The sequence below is a fragment of the Notothenia rossii genome (genome assembly GCF_949606895.1).
Source record: "Notothenia rossii genome assembly, chromosome: 11".
Classification (NCBI taxonomy): domain Eukaryota; kingdom Metazoa; phylum Chordata; class Actinopteri; order Perciformes; family Nototheniidae; genus Notothenia; species Notothenia rossii.
In genome coordinates, this window is record NC_136910.1 from 39,429,639 (window position 1) to 39,449,915 (window position 20,277).

The window sequence follows — 20,277 nt, forward strand, 5'->3', positions numbered from 1 at the left end:
GGTAAATAATACATTTTATAACAGGGCTTGCCAAGCACACAAAAAATACATCGGGCAAACTAAAGCCAGTACAGAGAAATGATAATTGTGCTTGTTAGTGTGCAAAAAGGAATTAAATTTGATTAGAAACAAAACAAAAGGGATGAAAGTGAGAGGGAAAAAGGGGGAGAGGTTGGTTTAAAGTCTATTAGTCAACCAGTAATCAGCACAAACAGCTGACTGATGAGATTCGGGGGGGTCGGACAAATCAAAAAGAGGGAAGGGGAGGCTGGCTCTATCTCTGACCTCCACATCCACACTGATGGAGGAGGAGAGGTACGGAGGGAAGAGGAAAAGCAAGAAATCTCAGGTAACAGCGGTCCTCTGTCGTCCTTGTTGATGTGTGTGTGTGTTTGAACGCGTGTTTGAATGTGTGAGCGGTATCTCAGGCCCCATACTCCACTGACAGCAGGAGATAAACATAGGCCTGCGCTACTGACCACATGATTTATCAACATGAATTTCACCCCCATCCGCTATCTCTTTCTCTCCGCCTCCCTCCTTCACTTTCTCTCTCGCTCTGTAGTCTCACACGAAAACACACACACACACTAGGCCCACTCATTAACTGTCAAAACGCACTAATGAGAAATAAAGAGATTGTCTGCGTATATTGGATGGAGGTGAAAGAGCAGCATACCAGCAGACACAAAAGAAGGAAATGAAGACAAAGAAAAAACAAGGAGAAGCAGATAAGAGGAAAATGGAAGCAGAAACTTATTTTAGCAACATGAGGTGGAAAAAGAAACTGTAAAACTTACTGCCGTAAAGTGCAGCGAAGAAAATAAAATGTTTTGTTTGGGTCTAAACAAAGAGCTGCAACATAAAAGATATCTAACACCATAAAGGAACGATTGCATTAAATCTGCTTTGTCCTGCAGCGAAAGAAAGAATCACAGCTAGAGCCTCAAAACACATGTGTGCACACACACACACACACACACACACACACACACACACACACACACACACACACACACACACACACACACACACACACACACACACACACACACACACACACACACACACACACACACACACACACACACACACACACACACACACACACACACACACACACACACACACACACACACACACACACACACACACACACACACAACAATTAGACGGTTCCCTCTGCTAGGTTTGTGCGAGGGGGCTCTGGTGTTGAAAAGGGTGTTAACACCTTGTCTTCCTGCCTCCTCGCTCCATCCTTCCTTCCTTTATTTCTCCTGCGTCCCCCCTCGGCTCAGCCCCACACTTGGAGCCAGATTTGGGCAAAAGGTGCCAGACAGACCAGGGACTCGCTCTGCTGGAGATGGAGAAGGAGAGGAAGAAAGAAATAATGATGTAAGGAGGACTGGATGTGTGTGTGTGTGTGTGTGTGTGTGTGTGTGTGTGTGTGTGTGTGTGTGTGTGTGTGTGTGTGTGTGTGTGTGTGTGTGTGTGTGTGTGTGTGTGTGTGTGTGTGTGTGTGTGTGTGTGTGTGTGTGTGTGTGTGTGTGTGTAGGAGTGGTCTTCCACGTGTCTTGCTGGTATACAAGTGTTAGTTTGTTTACTTTCTGTTTGGACTGTGTTGATTGTCCCCCCAACAACCTTGATGAGATTGACTTTGCAGAGGTGCTAACTAGGGCGCAGATGCTTTGGTACATAGATAGCATTTCCCTCGTCACTCTCTACTTTACATGTCTCGCCAGTGATGAACCAATCAGAGGGACCCTTGAATAATATTGCCAAAACATTTGATGATGCTAAAAAGACTGATTTGCATCTTTTAAACAAGCCCACCTGCTGTCCCTTTGCTGCCTCTCTTCCTAAACTTAATTTTGATGAGGATTTTCCAGAGGATTTTACGACTTAAATTTTTCTTACATCCCTCCTAGTCTTTGAACCAAGCAGCACCCTATAATAAACCTCAACAGATGATGACTGTCAGTGTTCACAGGTCTGTGATAGATCAATGAGGAGAACTGTACTCAAATACAGATTTAAGGGAATTGTACTTCATGAGTATTTCCATGTTATACTAAACCTCTACTCTACATCATCTCAGTGTCAAATATTTACCTAAAGGCTTTAGATACTTTAGAAAATAAAATGTTTTAAAAGGTTTCCTGTCTATTCAAATGACATTTTGCTGATCCATAGTTTATTAAAGAAAGGTCTTGAATGCTGGAGTTGTTCTACAAGTGGGGTGTTTTCACAGTGTGGTATAGTACCTTCAGTTAAGTATATAATCTAAGCACTTCTTTCATTATGGATGTAGTTTCATTTGAGTATATGCTTAAAAAGGAGCCCCATTATACCAATTTACAGGTTGATCTTAGTTTGTTGTGTCTCTACTGTGACATGTCTCCATGCTTTAATGTTCAAAAAGCTCTTTATTTTTCTCATACTGTCTGTGCTGCAGCACCTCTTTTCACCCTCTGTCGGAAACCAGAGCCCAGTCTGCTCTGATTGGTTAGCTGGCCGGCTCTGCTGTGAATGGTCAACTGTTTAGAGATGTCCCGCCCCTTAGCCTAACACATACAATGTGCTATTGTGCAATAGAAGCACAAGTGTTACAAAGTGATGTCCCTATGTACTGGAAGTAAACAGAGTCCATTGGAGGCGTTTCAGGCAGTGTGTATGGGGGGGGGGATTTTATCCTTTGCAGACCATTTACATAAAAACCTAAATAACACACTACAAGGAAGGGTAAACCCTAAACAGCATAGCGTTTTATTCTTAGCCTGTCTTATGTCTTTGTTGTCATAATGCATAAGAAATGATGGTGCTGTGCAGAATCAAGCCTGATTAGATGGATGTGTCCAGTACCTAAAGGAATGATTCCTAGACAGCAATCACTGAAATGTATAACTCTTCATTGTTAAAAACAAATATATTTTAAGAGTCCAGTCGCTCTATATTTGGACCTTATCGTCTTTCTGCACGCACTGTGTATTGATCAGGGATGTTTTTAACGGACTGCTGTGAGGTCCATTAACCTGAGGTGATGACAAAGCATTAAGAGACTAATGTGTCCCCGGGGGCCTGTAGGGCCAGAGAAGGATGAGTCGGACAACTCAGCAGACAACACCGCGCTGCTGCTTTTATTCAAGCATAATACTTTTAAAGTGTGGCTGACACCTTACAGGCTGTGAAGAAGAAGCATTTGTAATCATTTGAGATTTGTGTAAATGTATTATGTTCGTGTGTTATATGATTATGACCTACATACAACATTTTACACTTGAGTCTGGACATGAATTCCATATTTCACCCAACTGTAAACGCCATCCAATCAAGATACAATCATTTATATCGTAACACTGCATTACATTATTAATCTGAAGACATTCAAGTTGAAATGCAGGATGGCATTTGAAAAATGAAGGACTTGAGAACATGAAATAGTTGCTGGTTTGATTCTATATTTGTGTTGTGTGTGGGAGAGAAACTCCCTCTAAAGGGACATTTGGGATTGTAGCCTTTGTAGACCATTTACATGCACACAAACCTATAGAAAACAAACTACAGGAAAGGGAAAACCCCAAACAGCATAATAGGGCCCCTTTAGAAAACAGAAGTCAGGGCCAAAAGGATGAACATAAACTCAAGTTGTAATAAAGTATAAGTGGGGTTGAAAATAAGTATCCAATGAGCTGACTGTGCAGGGTGGAGCATAGGGATTGTTGTCCTCTTAGATCAGAAAAATAAAACAATGCATCTGTCCTCCTGTCATCCATCCACTGTTCTTATTTCATGCTCAGCTGGGAAGCCATGTTGTCTCCTCGCCCGTAATATCAGGCATCCAATCACAACATCTGCAGGAAGAAACTGTGCCTCTTCAAATGACTTCTCTCCATGTTTTGTTGATTATTTCATATATTAAAGATGCATGAAACGTGACACATTGATTCATGAGCGAGTCTTTTACACTTTTATTCTTTTCATTTTATTCTTTTATTTCCAGCGGTGGACTCCCTTTTCCAGCCTCTCTTATTTCCCCATCAGTTTCCCTCCCTCCATAATTACCACTTATTAATCTTAAATGAAAGCCCTAACACGTTGCATGGTTTTAATACAGCCTGTTAATATGAGAGTTAATTTATGGGGTGTGGGTGGGATGGAGGGATGATGGAATGAGTGTCGTCCATCACAGAAATCATTAAAGACTGGAAGCTCTCTTTCTCTCTCTCACTCGATCACAGAAAGGAGACACTCACTGCTTCCTTCTCGACACAGGTGAGAGTCAGCTAACCCTCAGACAAATGAGTCTGGACAATAAGTATATACTGCAAGAAGGTATAGATAAACTTATATACAGTACGAGCATGATCAAGTGTAAATAGGAAACCGGAGTAAATATATTCCTCCTTCTCCACTTACACTCCTTCTCTCCTTCTCTTTCCCTTTCCCTTTCTTTTCCTCTCCAATCCTGTCTTTGTGTTGTGTGCCCCATTTCAGAGGCTTTTCATGAGCTGAAGTGGCGCTTGGCTATGCTGAAGTGTCTGCACTGCTGTGCCTGCAATTCAACGACTGTATACGCATGTGTGTGTGTGTGTGTGTGTGTGTGTGTGTGTGTACGTGTGTGGGAGTGTGTGTGTGTGCCCGAGCCTGCAATTCACCAATTTCACCGCTAATTAGCCCACAAAGGCTACCGGCGGGGAGGAGCAGAGGAGGAGGGAGAAGAGGGTGGAGAGGGGTGGCATACGCGGGAGGTCCAGGCCTGAGGAGGGCGAGGGGGGAGGGGGGAGGAGGCGATGCTGGCACAGCTGAGACACATCACGGGACGAGACAGACGCCTTTGTGTGTGTGCGCCCGTGTGTGTGTGTTTGTGTGTGTGTGTGTGTGTGTGTGTGTGTGTGTGTGTGTGTGTGTGTGTGTGTGTGTGTGTGTGTGTGTGTGTGTGTGTGTGTGTGATGGTACAGAGCGTATGTCTTTCTGTAGCAGTGTGTCAGAGCATGTATCCCACGGCCACTCTCTGCCTTGGCATGGTGGGGTTGGTTGCAGCTGTAGTTCAGAGAGTCTTAACTCCTGAGGCTGGTCCCAGCATGCCCAGTGGTCCCACTACGCCCACTGGCATAGGCTGCTGGTGCTCTGCCATCACTACCTCTCCGTGTGTGTGTGTGTGTGTGTGTGTGACAGAGCGAGGGAGCAAGAGAGAGAGATTCACATCCCTCTTGCCAATTGTTTTACTATGCATCAGACGGGGGCCTTCCAGGGAGGCAGGCAGCCTGGCAGGCAGCCACCGAGCCGTGGAGTCTGTCCAATGGTTTGTTTTGGTTTTGGTTTTTTCCTGCTATATATTTGTTTGTTTTAGTGTGGTCTGTTTGTTCTGGTTTTTGACACACACATAAAGGATCTCTATATCTGTCTCGATGGATTTATATTAACACACTGAACATATATACACTATATAGATGATGCACATAGAAATACACAAGGGTATTTTCTGCACGTGCAAGCAAATATTCATGATTTGAATAAACAGCTGACAGGTGGTACATTTTCTATATGTTCATCTGAAACATGCATGGCAATGTTATATGAGAGCAGGATTAACAATATAATGGGGATTTTAATCCTATAACAAGCGCAACTGCTACTGACTCATCAAAACTCCAAACTGAAACATACATTTCGTTAAAAAAAAAATGCAATAATTCACATACAGACGAAACACGTCTACAGGCTGATTACCACATTGTGGTGTTTTATCCAACATGTTAATACAGCTGCGACATATTGAAGATCTATCCTGTCCTCAGAGTAAGCTGCTCTCAGGACGTTCCCTGCACAGAGGATTTCTTTTGTATCTCTTTACCTCCACAAAATGACAAGTTGCTGCTCTGTGAGCATTGCCAAGTGCGTCGGGAGCATGCCAAACACACTTTTGGTGATTTCGTGGCCAGGCTCCCCCGGCACACCTGTGGCACACTTGGGCACAGGGTGGGAGAAATGCATTATCATAAATTAAAGGTGGGTGCATAAGAGGCTCTGACAATCGTGGCCAATCACTTTACACGTTCACCCCTGTTAATCAAAGGGCTATCCTTGTTATGACGTACTGGCTGTTTGGGAATCCCGGAAAGAGTTCTCCTCAGAGGAAACGTTTTGTTGTTGAGGACATGGAAATAAAAATGAATGCTCACAGAATTGTGGCCTCTTTATTCTTCATATTGTAACATGGACAGGATCCCAGTAATGGCCCACAAATACATTTGGATTGTAAAAATCACACCCTTTTTTTGTGGGAACAGAGCTATAAAGCTAATCTTGTTGGCTATTGCCGCATGTCTACCTGTACACAAGAAGGTCTGCCAACCAGTCAAGGTACAGTTTGAATCCAAGCCTGTCCAAAATGTCTTTACTTTAATCATATTTGAAAATGTGTGGGAAGGTGTCAATTTTAGCCTAATCATTTTTTTGTTATGGCCAAAAACTATTTTTGTAGAGGTCAAAGCGACTGTGCGCTTTGTCCCCCAAAATCAAATCAGTCTATTTATTTAGTACATTTTTTACAAATTACCTCAACACTGACGGATATACGTCAGATAGATAGACTAGGTGACAACCTGAACATATAAATAAAAATGAAGAGCCCCAGGCAAACATTTTGAAAAAGTTATCATATATTCATGTTATCCACAAAATTCCTGTGAACCGCTTTCAACGTGTCACTCTTCAACATGCCTGTTTATGTGAAAAAAGTATAAAATGAACAGATACCTGCTGCCTTCAGATGGCTGTAAGGGGAGTCACTAGTGTTAAGGAAATGCATCATAATATTAGGCCTACCAATTGTTTTAGATGACGGACAGAGCGTTATTTATTATTAGTAATCAGAATTATCATGTTGTAGATTAGGGTTTTCACAAAAAAAATACAACTGCACATATAACTTTCTAATTCATGTTTGTAAATGTATGCTCTGAGGATACATATATAACAGCATTTGCCATTCCAGGAATCCATTTCATCAAATAGGCTATCTTTTTTTTTGAAAAGCATCACAACCCAGCACACAGAATCCAGCGATTTAACATACAGACACATCCGACTGGAAAAAAAGGAACTTTACTGATTGACAATTTTCTCCAGATGGCCATTTAGCGGCTGCAGAGGAGAGGGGCTCGGGTCGGGGGGTGAGTGATGGCTTCCTCGCCCCGTCTCTTCTCCCCGCTCACCACTGATGGATTAAAGCTCTGGACAGGTTTCAGCCCTATTGATCTCACCTGCCATAGCTGCTCACATCAGTTGGTGTGAGGGGGGAGAAGATGTGATAGAGAGCAGGAAAGAAGGTGGAGGGGGGGGTTAAAGGATGCTTTCACACTTGGTCAGTTTCAACTTTTTAGGTGAATTTGGGCTGATTATTCAGCACAATTTTGTCAGGGCTTACTGTCCCACTCTGAACCCTAAACTTTTTAAACAATACAAATCTGAGAATTAAATGGAAAAAGGAGAGCTTGATGCTAATTACCACTGTAAAGTGAGTGGTTTTAGGATATTTATAAAATGAAATGAGCCAACCTGTTTACACTAAATGAAACGCATCTTGATTGCTAGTTTTTTTTTTAACAAGCCTGGGAGGACTAAATGTAGTACTGTGTTTTACTTTGAATAAAAACTCAGCCAATGCAGCCATGCTCATTTAGGCTAGTCTCATTTAGGTCAAAGCTAACATCAGCATGCTAATATTCTAACAAAGAAAATGCTAAAATGCTAACATGGCATAGGTACATTGTTCACCAAGATTATTATTATTAATTGTTTAACCTTTTATTGTCATTACATAGTACAGGTACTAGTAACAAAACAGTTTCTCTGCATTTGATTCATCCTAGTATTAGGAGCAGTGGGCTGCCATTATTATGTACGGCGCCCGGGGAACAGTGTAGGGGAACGGTGCCTTGCACAGGGACACCTCGGTAGCACTTGTTCTTGCCGGGACTTGAACTGGTGACCTTCCAGATGCCAAGCCAAGTCCCTATGGACTTCGCCACCACTGCATCTGCGTATTAGTATGCTAACATTTCCTAATTAACAATTTACTTTGAGGATGCTGGAAATATATTTTGTTGTGCAGGCATTTGGTCAATTATTGGACAAATTAAACTTCTAAACTGAACAATTGAGGTACAACTAAAAGTTAAATTGAATTAATTAATTAATAAATATCGGATACATTTAAAGGCAATTCACTCAGTCTTTGTTACGATATTGCCGTCCCAACCAAATTTCAAGACTGACAAAAAGACACACTTTTCCTTCAGCCAAGCTGCTGGAAATATTAAAGACAAATAGAGATATCTTTAGAGCTGAGTTGAACTGAACAATTTTTTCCATCCTCCTTTAACAAAAACTCATTTTTTCTTGCTTCACTTAAAGATAACTGAGTTTAGTGAGCATGTGTGAAAAGGCCCGGGGCGTGTTTGTTGCTGTAGATTCACTATCGAGGCTCATTTACGTGAGGTAGACTATCACCATCCTGCATGCCGGCTTATCTAACTAACTGATAAATAACACAGCCTGTCACTATGATAACAAGGTCAATTCAATAGGCTGACCAACTGCAATGTTTTCCCTAAAGCGTTAAACATTCCCATCTGATGCCTGCACTGACCTCCATGCTAATGAACAAAACACAGAGACAGAGCTAGAGAAAGAGAGAGAAAATGAATATGAATGAAAGGCAAATCTATCAGAAACACGCCTCCTTTAAATAACCCCCTCCCTCAATCCCCTCCTCCACTCCTTTCCTCATGCTCCCATACCCCTCCACCCTGTTATATTTTATTCTCCAACGCGTGGTGAATTTAATAAATATATGCAAATGTGTGCTGTGGAACATGACGAGTGTAAATCAGGCGAGGATGTTCTTTGAGCGCTGCCGAGATTGAGGCTGAGAGCTGACCCCGGGTTAATCATTTTTCACTTCCCTATCGCATTCAATTCTGCTGCCTCTGTGCGTGTGTGTGTGTGCGCATGTGTGTGCAAGCTTGTGTGTGTGTACATATGTGTACTACAATGTCTCATGCATGTGTGTGCCTCTGTGCTGTGCTGGTAGAGGCAATACACAATTCATTACAAACTGTGTACACATGATTAGGAAAATATGTGCTTTTAAAATGTATGCAAAACGTGATGCCAGTTCTTTAAAAAAAGTTAAATCTTAATTTTGGTATTTCACAAGTTTGCTTGAGATTTAATTGCACGTTTTAATTCAAATGACAGCAGGTCTCCCTTTGCTGATATTTAAATTTGATTTTAGGATTTCAATGCAGCGAACACAAGCTGAGAAGATCTGACAGTGTTATATGTATGTTTTGTCTAGGAAATGATCCCACCATATACCAGGTAGTCAGATTTGGTACTGGTGCAACAACGTAAATTGTCATGATGTTCATTTTAAGATTTAGTTGTGTCTTTCTTTTCTCCCCTGCTTTTAGATGGTTGATTGTGAAGTCAACAACACAATGCTAACACGCTACTGGTGCTGTAAATGGTCCAGGTGTGTAATGATGGACTGGTGCATAATTACTTGTCTTACAAGCCTGCAAAAACGTTCACACATTGTTTGACAGTTTGACAGTGCAGCATGCCTTTTCCATGTTGAGATGTATACAACACCACTGTTTGTTCCAACTGTATAGATTAGCATTTTAAAGTGGCTCGCGGATCTTATTTTTCATTTGTATTTGTATTAATCTAGCAAAGCAGGATCTATGCAGAGCTACAGCTGGAATGACATCACTTTGAACTCTCAGGGGACATATCTAACTCTGACAGATGCTCTGAAGGTCAGATATGGCGTTTTAACACTGGTGCAGAACAGTGTGCTTTAGCTGCAGTATGTCACTGTGTCCCATACGGATCAGAGTTTAACACCCGCCTAAGGAGAGGGCCCTCAACCAGGAAACAAATGAGCTAGTTATTCTCTTTAAACCTGGCTTTTCCTTTAAGCTGCATTAACTGATTTGTTCCATTACGTATCAATATTAACGTTCATATGGAGTCATGAACATCACCTGACAAATGTGAGTCCTTTTAGCTCTGCTTTGTACTCAACCAAGAGACATATCCTAGCTTCTGAATGCTCCACTTTGTTCACCAGCTATTTGCAAACTTTGTCTGCCTCCATTTGGTGCAGACAAGAAATGCACAGTGGGTTTTTAATTAACCAAAACAACACTATTAATGCAGAGAGTGAACCAGAACAGTAAAGATGTGGGTCAGAAAATAAAATAGAAATAGGCTAAAAGATGCTTAAATGCTCAATAGCTGATCAACGCTCAGAGGGTTCATCACTATAAAAACACTTTTCTCATATGCAAGGACATTTGATTAGCCTAATCACTTCAATATTGGTTATATGGAGTATTTATTCTGACCTCATTCAAACTTTCACTTCTCTCCTGCTATTGTGTGCAATCACTTTGCAGACTTCAGAGAAAATACATATAAATCTTAACATGCATGCAATGAAGTTATCAGCGGACTAGCAAAAGGCAACTCCTAACATCTCTATACCTGCTTCCATCACTCCACTGTATTACTAAGGACGTTCAACTTAATAAACTAACTGAACCTCTTTGACATTATCCTTAGCCACTGCATTCAAATGTGTAATAAAAGAAAATATTGGAACTGTTTTGCGGATCATTGCATACAGATTTTCCATTAACTTCTCACATCTGGTGTATTTAAAACCTTTTAGTCTGAACTGAATTATGCAAACATGACCCACGTGTTTGTTATAAAAAAAACTCAGCAGTGGACAAAGATTTCAGGTTGTGTTTAGTGTCAACTGTTCCGTTGCTCCTGAGAGCAGAGGTCAGTCATTTGGGATGTCATGCTAATACATTCCTTTTTCTAACTGTCTGGCTCAGATGAAAACATCATCTAATATCCGACAAATTGACACCTCAATGTTCTCTGATCTTTGCCATGTTTTTTAAAGATATGAAAGTCCATTCAAAGGCAGGCTTCTCAGATTTTTGTTAGCAACTGAAAAGCTCCCATCTCCTGTGCCAAGCTCAAACCCGAAGTCACATTTAAACCAACTTTTCCATTATCTTTTGCTAATAATCTGAACACCTTATTACAGTGTGAATCACAAACCTTAGTGATGCAAAAGCTACGTTTGCAGTTTGCATTCTTGCAATTGTCTCTTGATCTGCATTGTAGACTTGATTTTAAATCTTTTTTTAAAGAAAGTGCAAGGTCTGCTGCTATATACAATCATATAATATCTTCGAAATGTTATTTTACAAAATAGTATGCAGTCCGGACAAATGTTCAACTGTAAATCCTTATTCTGCATTGAATGCAGTTAAGTTGACAAGACAGTAAAGAACACTAAGCTGTTTCTATTCATCTTTTATGAAAGATTAGAGAGCTAAATCGACTGGCTGCTCATTTCATTTCACTTGTGTTGCATAAAGCTGAAAAACGATGACAACAGCATCATTGTGACGCTTCACGAGTACGTACTGTCGAAATTAAAAATGTTCCACACTCATAACACATATCACATGTGCAGCATGGTGTGGCTGTTTAAAATGAACATATTTAACATTGTGTAATACCATTACTGGCTGCTGACATGCAGGAATGAGTCTGGGGCCTCATAACAACCGCAGCACATTTCAGTTACATATCAAAGAGGTCCCTCATTGGTGTTAGCAAACTCAACTACAACTTTCCCCAGCATCTCATCCCACCAGTGTGCCACAACTATTACTGAAAGAGAAGAGAGGATATCATGCATTTTTCTTATGGTAAAGAATTCAAAGGAAAAGTCCAAAACCAACAATAATTGATCCAAAGCCTGATATATTCTCTACCTCCGTGCCCTATTGATTCATTGTTGACCAAACATTATTAAAAACACATCAGTGAGCCACACAGTTGCACAACAGGACATCTTCTTTCATTACTATGAGCATTTTATTTAGAGTTAATCCCACGTACACCATCCTGCTGACAAAAACACTCACTAAGGCACTTAATCCATGGAAAAAGTCAAAATAAATGCTGTGTAACATCTTTCCTTAAGCCCCTTATTGTCATATGCAAGTATATAAACATAAAATCATAAATGATGTATAACCCTCCTTAAAAAGAAGGTAAGTAGATGTGTATGTATTAATGAATTTGTCCACTATAACTCCTCATGCAGTAACCTATAAGTGTAGGCTGCAATATAAACAAAAATATGTATGACAATAAAGTACAACAACCTATGAATGAACGACGTGTGTGTCCATCCTATACTCAAATATTTACTGGGTTCTTCCACCAAGATTCAAGAAAATCCAGCCAATATTTTTCCCATAATCCTGCTGATAAGTAGTATATATCATCCTTGGCAGAGGCAATAGTATGGTAAATAATATAAAGTCTGTCTTCACAGGAGAAACTGTAATTGCTGTTAAATATTGAAAATGAATAAACATAAAAAATAAATAAAAAAAAGTCTAAGTAGCTGCTTTCCAATAAATTAGTGGATTCCTATTTAGAAAAGCATAAATGCATATTTCATTCACATTTGTTGCATCCGGTAAAAACAAAGTAGCCTAGCCTATCTGAGCTGTTACTATTTGTTTTCCGTGGCCTGAATGAAGCTCTAGTGCTTCTTCAGGTAAACATCTGCAGTGAAAAACACCCTTAACAGCCCTCGAGAAGAACACGTGTCCATGTGGAGCGCTTCCTACAGAGCATTCCTCACATTTCCACATACAGTATACAGCACATTCCTGTCCTCTCACCACGGGCTCTTTTCAAATGATTGTTCTTCTAATCAAACGTAATTTAACTCACTATCTCGGCCCCTCTTTTGCAGCCCCTCTCACCCGCTCTCCCTCACCCTCACCCCTTCCCCGGTAGCCTCTAGCCCAGGGCCTGTTGCCAAGGTAACCGGCATCTCATTTCTAAAGTGTCAGTTTGCATTATTGTCTTCACGCTTTCCAGCAAACCTCCGTCTCTCTGTCTGTTTGTCTGTCCCTCCCTCACAAATACACACAATACTTATACACACACTCCCAAACCCTTTCTTCTCCCTGTCTCCCTTTTCCTTCTGCACTTTATCCTTTATTCATACATTCAATGCTACCCACTTGAATTTCCCATCTCTCGCTCCCGCACATAATGCAAAGCAAACACAAATAATATCATGCATAGAGTGTGTAACTATGTGACATACATTTCCTGCAGAGAACATGTGCCGTGATTTATATTTAGCCGGTTATAAAAGCAATAATAATAACAAAAATGTAAGCAGATTTGTTTGCAGAGTTGAAAGTAACATTACCACATTTTATCTTATAGTTTCGACTGATTGAATCTATAAGTAGTCAAGTAAACAAATAAATAACACAATCAGAAAAAGACAATTGCATTACTTTATATACATACTAGAAAAAAAGGGTCCATTATTTTTGCATTAACTAGGATTGTTTGTGGTTCCCTAGAAAAAAAATATTATTATTATTGCATCCATATTTAAGGACATGAATATGATTGATTTACAAGGTGTTGATCTACTCAGGGACGGTAATAGTTAACAAAAGTAGCTACAAATATGGCAAAAGTGTTTGTGTAGAAGGAAAAAGCCTTACTGTACATTTAAATGCAGGGGGAACTAAATAAATTGCAATGAATGTCAATGTACACAACCATCACACCACAGAGCACTGAGTCAACAATAAATTATATTCTTTAGAGCCTGAGTCTACAACATATTATCAATTATAAATATACAACAGTCTTCCTCAGTTAAGCATCAGTGTGAGGGTAGGGCCTACAGTGGGTACGACAATGATAACGTAACCTGCCAGAATCAAACAAAAGCAGCAACAACACAGAGATATATTAACTTCACATTGACTGCAGCCACAAACAGATTCAAGTAGAGTTTCTGCAAATCACCACAACAACGATTGAGTGTGTTGCTGCTGTTGTTGTTGTTGTTGTTGATGTTGTTGTATTTACCTGTCTGAATGTTATTCTGGTGCACCGCAAAGTCCTCCAGATCTGCTCCATCTTCAACTTCTGTGCTCTTGTATTCCCAATGCAAAAAATAAAACCAGTCCTGTCAGCTTTTCTGTCCCAATATACCCAGTCCACATCAGCAGAAAGGCCTCACGCACACACGATGAAAGTTGTGAACGCAGAAGCTAACGCATGGTATCACCTAGCATCTAAACCAGACCCAAGGTACACCTGTTTGTTACGCAACGTAATGGGTGTGTTTGATTTACCCAACCTGCTAGCCGAGGGGGGGGTCATTAAGTTCCTGATTTATTAGATGCAACCCCTTTTTTTCATTTGTAAAGGTAAACTATAGCTTACCATAACCAAAGACCACATTGTCTTGTGACCAACCGGAGGCACAGCTGTGTACAAATGATAAACAGTTGAATTAGCATCAATTAGATGTTTAATAAGTATCTTGATATGCCAGACCTGTCAGGTGGCTGAATCCTCTTGGCAAAGGAGAATGCTCACTATCCAGATTCTAACTATTTGTGACCAAATTCTAAGATTTATTTTGTATTAAAACATATAGATCTTGCATCATGCAGAATCATTTAATGAAGGTTTTGGTTTTAAGTCACAAAATCTCCTCAATGGAAAACATTTTTATTGCCAACATATATACGTTCATACAATTTAAAATTAATTGTACTCTCAATAGAGACTCTGTAAACCTTTCCTGATTTCAAATTTCAGGATGAAATTCAAGGATATCTTTATCATCTATTGAGGATCCCTAGGAATGTCAACACTAAGAGAAATGGTATTGAGTTAATGCATTAGAAAGAGAGAGACATATAAATAGTCTGTTTAAATCAGATGTTGTACACGTTTCATATTGGTTGCAGATAATACATTTTAAATAGTTTCAGAAACTGTCGAAAAGTTGTGTATATTTTCTCACAAAGACCAGTTAATTCCTCCCATTAAATCTAGTGTGATTTTATCTCCCATGATGGAGATATTAATCCTGCATTATTCATGGAGGTAATTATTTGCTGTAGGCTTATTACAGTAAGATTGGACCTTAAACCACACAAACACTTCAGTGAATGTCACTCACACACATTTTATTTATTTTAAGAACCCATATTACTCTATGCGGTTTCAAAATATTATGTTGTTGTATGAAAGCCACTTGAGGCACATTTGTGACTGTGAGTGTGACACCACCTTGGCCAATAGAATCTCTAAAAATATATAAAACACCTTTCATTTTTCTATGTAGCACTTAAAAAATATTTGGCTTATTTTAAGCTAATGCACTTGCAGGATGCTTGCTGTTCTAAATGTGTATTGATGGTTAATTGCGTTTTTTGGAAGTCTCTTTGGATAAAAGCATCAGCTAAATAAAATATGACGTAATGTGATTTCTGACATTTGGCTATATATATAAAGTGACTAACTCATCCTTTCTGCTGAACTCCTATTGGCACATCCAATTCAAAACATTAAGATGTTTGTCCAGGCACATCAAACGGACTGTTACCCAATCAATTCCAAAATAAATGGATTTTCCCAAAACTCCTTAAGCACTTTAATATATTTACAATGGTTAAGGCTTTCCATGAATGGATGACTTCTTTCAATGACCCTTTTTCTGTGGTATTAATTCAAGTTCATTTCAAGCAGATAAATGCAGTAAAAAGACTCAAGGTATAAAAATGCCAAAAATGCAATTTAATGTAAAAAATAAAAAACATTGCTGGAATTGTGTGTATATCACCCAACATAATGATCAAGCACCGTCATGGTGAGTGCTTGAACACAGTAAGCTGCTTTCACAAAATGAGCACTGGTTCTTAACACAGATGTGTAAAGTGGAGTATTTTTGAAGGTCTTAAGTGACGATACCTGCAATCTCATTCTCATGAGGAACTGAGAACACTGTGAAGTGTTGATAGTCGCCGCAGTATGAAGAAGTGTGTGTGAATATGTGAGAAGGTGTCTAATGTCAAAGAAGACGAAACCTCGTTCCTCTTCTCGTCTTGATGTTAGCTCTGAACATCAGCTGAAGTGAGGCAGAAGCGAAGGATGCAGGAACAGAGGAACGCAGTTTGTGTTGGATGTGTGAACCATGCATTCATAAGTGAGATGTTCGATGAATACCACGCTGTGACATGTCACATCCTTATAAATGCCTCGGGAAATTCCATATATTTACACCTTTGAATGATCTTTCTATTGTTGAGTATTCACCAGACGATTCTTGTATATGACTGAAGACATACATATTGTATTTAATGTAATGGAAGACAAATATAACAGCATATGCAAAACTTTAATTGTAAGTGAGTACACTAACTAAAGTTCTTAAGTACTAAATGTGTTGCTGCTCTGTACTTCTCTGCTACACTTCAGGAAGACGGTGTCAATTCGCTCCACTTTCTTGTGTAATAGAGGCAGTTACTAGTACTGAATTTCAATTTAGAGTTAAAGGTGTAATCCATATATTTAAGTTAAAAAAAGTCAGTTTACTGTGCAACTTCACTTAAAGTAAATACAATTACCTAAACGGTTCAAATCGACTTATATGTTAACACGTGAGAATAAATAATCTTACAATATAATTTGAATCATTTAACCATTTTAAGAGGTTGTGCTCTGATTTATATACTTAAAGTTTAATTTCCCAATAATATTCTTTGTATGACGTAACATTTTGAATGCAGGACTTTAAACGAGTATTTTGTGGTACTGCTACTTGTACTCACTGTAATTAAATAACTCATCTGCGACACACAGAAACAATGAATACACATGTTAAGGTCAAGAAGCAGTGTAAGGAAATGTGTATTAAATGTCCTGATGGTAACAGCTCTGCATTTCCTCTCTCTGGGCTCGTCTGTTTGCCCTGTTCCAGCCGTCCAGCTCACAGAGCAGAGCCGTCCGAGGCCTCGCAGGACCTGGAAGGTTAATATTTGAAGGAAGGATGGCCCATAAATATGAGCAAAGGGACTTTTAATTAAATAAGCACTTCTTAAATATTCTCCTGGGCCTGCTGCTTTTGTTTAAAGATGATTGATTGACTACTATCTCTTCAGGCAGGACCATTAGTTTTGCCACTCCCCACCATACTCCATCCCTCCCCATCTTCGCTCTATTTTTCCAGCTCTGCCAACATCTCTCCTCCCTTTCTCTCTCAATTACCCTCTTTTTCCTCCCTCCTTTTTCTCATTCATCCCACCTCCTGCCTCCCTTTTCCCCCCTACGTTCTCCATGCTTCTGCTGTCACCTCCCCTTCCTTTTCTCTTTCCATCAGTCCACGTCCCTGAGCCTCTCTCAGGAGGGCCATATTTCTCCAAACTCATGACAAGGTAATGAGGCCATGCTAAATCCTACCACGCCCTGGAGCAACATCCGAAGGTGGAGGGGCAGGTCGGCCCCTGCCTGGACCCGGCTGCCTCCACGTGTGTTTCAGCCACTCTCAGAGGCGTCTGTCACCGCCTGTACTCTAAATAAAACTTTCTGATCTGCAGAACTTCACAAAGCAAAGACAAACAAAAAGAAGAATTCAACCATGCTTCTCATCTCTTTCTATTTGTCTTTATCTCCTTCAGCTCTTTCGCTCCCTCCCTTCCCTCCTTCCTCTGGAGCTGTGCTGTAGCAGCAGTCTGCCATGCTCTGCTGACTTCTAGCTGGAAGATGGGGATCGGCGGGGGAGCTCAGTCTGGCTGTGGGCAGCTGAGCCGTGGACAACACACACACACAGGAACACACACGCAAAGGAACAGGTAGAAGCTGGATGTGAGGCCCAGAAAGGAATTGTGTGTGAACATTTGCCATGCCGCGATGTTTGCTGTCCGACGATAACAAATATTGATGCTGGTGGGAGGAAATACAGTTCATCAAAAAAGACTGTATTATTGTTCCATAATTATTTACTATCTTTAACAAAGAGTCCATCAAGATGTCATGCTTTCAGTCTTTTTGTCACCTTGAATTCAAATAGTGGCTTGCTTTGGCCTTCTCTGCATAATAATACAACATCATTATAATAAGAACATAAGAAATACAATAATTAGCATTACAAGCAGACATCCATTGCGCTCAAATAGAAACTGTACATTGTGGTGAAATTAATTAGGATGAAATACAGCATTTTCTGATGCATTCATGAAGAAAAGCATACAGAACAGTGGAGAAAAACATTGTTTGAGATGTTTTGCATTGCACATACAAGTAAATATACACATACACTAAATTAGAGCAAGCAATTCAATGTGATGAAGAATGAAAAAGGCAGGAAGTTAGAAATCTTCAGATCTGGCTTCATGTAGCAGCCTCCAAACTGGCTTGCGATCATTAACAAGTATTGATCATGTGCACCGAACAACATGTTTACCAAACACTTTAATGACACTCCTGAAAACTGAAATGCAAACAGAGAGATTGACATGGATTTGTTGGTGTGTGGGATGGAGTGACACTCCACAGAGAGGAGCAGAGAGAGAGAGGTGATGGTGTGATAATGGAGGCGGTGGAGGGAAAACACTTGCAGGGCGCACGGTAGGATACAGAGACGATGGTCGCTCTCCAAGTGTTGGACAGAGAAGCAGGTAAAGTAGGCTGCAGGTGGAAGGAAGAGGGAGGGATTGTGTGTGTGAGAGAGAGAGAGAGGGAGAGAAGGGGGTAGGCAGGCATATTAAAAATGCAGCAGTGGGGAGCAGGCCGGGGATTCACAGTAATTAGATGACAAAACGGCGGCGGGCTGGAGATGAGAGAGAGGGGTCACACACAATGCCACTGCCGCCGGGTAATTTGTAAGTGTCAATCACCAGCCTGCCAGGGGAAAAGCAAGAGGGAGAGAGGGAGAGGGAGGGTGAGGAGTGGAGAGAGAGGGGGGCGGTGTGTAGAGGGAGGAGGAGGAGGGATAGAGATAGGGAGTGAGACAGAATACGAGGGCTGCAGGAGACAGCAGGGAAGGAGGTTTATAAAAAAAATTAAAAAAGAGAAAGTCAGAGGAAGCGAAAATTGAAGATAGATAGAACAGCGTGAGAGCCGAGGAGACAAAGAGAAGAAGTGACATGCATTTTTTTTATATTTAAGATTTGAAGAAGAAGAAAAGAAGAAGAGGGGAGAGTCTTGAAACCTGTCAGTTCTGTCATTGCAGACTAAATTCAAACATGTGCTCTTTCAACAGCAGTGTCACACCGTGCATATCAATCTCAGCTGCACATTATTTTCAACAATGTATGATTATTTGACACACTGATACTCCACACACACGGCCAAACCAAGTAAGCACATTTGAAAGGGTCAGTTCACCTAAATTACACACAAATAATTACATTTTTGCTAGATGGTGAAATACCTGGCAGGTAGATCTGGTTTTATTTTTTTCAGTATTGAAGATTTCTGAATCTGGCCCAAAACAATGGAGATCATTTGACACAATTTGTGATGTTCACATCATTGAAATTATCATTTAACAACAATAACAACAACATGTTTTTTAGTCCCACTTAGTTGTAACGATCCCCCGTTCAACAACCTTTATATAGGGACTATTTTTTGGTTGAAAGTAGTTCCAGGCCCAGGATTTTTTCTTTTACTTTTTTGAAATATTTAATAACAACACTTTGACCAGCAACAACTCAATACCTTGTTGCTATACTGTATTGGAGTAGAAGCAAAAAATCAAAAAGATAGATTTTGAGAGAAATTGGGTACATTAAATGATCCTGTTTAATATTTTAATTAATGAAGAGCCGGTGGAAGGAAAGGCCAGGAAATAGTAAAGAGTGACTTGCATTAAGGGTCCTGTAGCCCACCATTCAACACTGCAGTTACTTTGTTCATCCGGCAGTGTTCCGAGAGACCAGGAAGACCCTCCCTTCATTAATAAACTGTCAAGTCTGAAATTAATTGCAAACTTCCAAACTCAGGTGCAACGGTGTGGACACGTTCAAATCACTGAGGCACAAAAGGACCAGGATCAGCAGTGTATGTAAATATTCATCATGTTATAGGGTAATTGTATGGCTTTTGCCATGCGGTTTGACAGACAGGTGAATGTGTGTGTGTGTGTGTGTGTGTGTGTGTGTGTGTGTGTGTGTGTGTGTGTGTGTGTGTGTGTGTGTGTGTGTGTGTGTGTGTGTGTGTGTGTGTGTGTGTGTGTGTGTGTGTGTGTGTGTGTGTGTGTGTGTGTGTGTGTGTGTGTGTGTGCCTGTGCGTGTGTGTGTGTCTGAGAGAGAGCTCTTTCAGCCT

At 40.4% G+C, this 20,277-nt stretch overlaps 1 protein-coding gene across 2 annotated transcripts in view; it reads right to left on the bottom strand.

Moving 5' to 3' along the window:
* The window catches only part of lhx5 (LIM homeobox 5), a 56,568-nt gene extending 42,318 nt beyond the window's left edge, over positions 1-14,250 (bottom strand). The window contains exons 1-2 of one of the 2 annotated variants that reach the window (XM_079660676.1): positions 14,023-14,250; positions 1,232-1,354 (exon numbers count right to left, since the gene is read on the bottom strand). In XM_079660676.1, coding sequence (XP_079516802.1) covers positions 1,232-1,257 — 26 coding nt within the window. In that variant the 5' untranslated portion in view covers positions 1,258-1,354; positions 14,023-14,250. Of the gene's footprint in view, positions 1-1,231; positions 1,358-14,022 lie in introns of both variants that reach the window. The other variant, XM_079660675.1, reaches the window with a different exon arrangement.
* Positions 14,251-20,277: the final 6,027 nt, after the last annotated feature.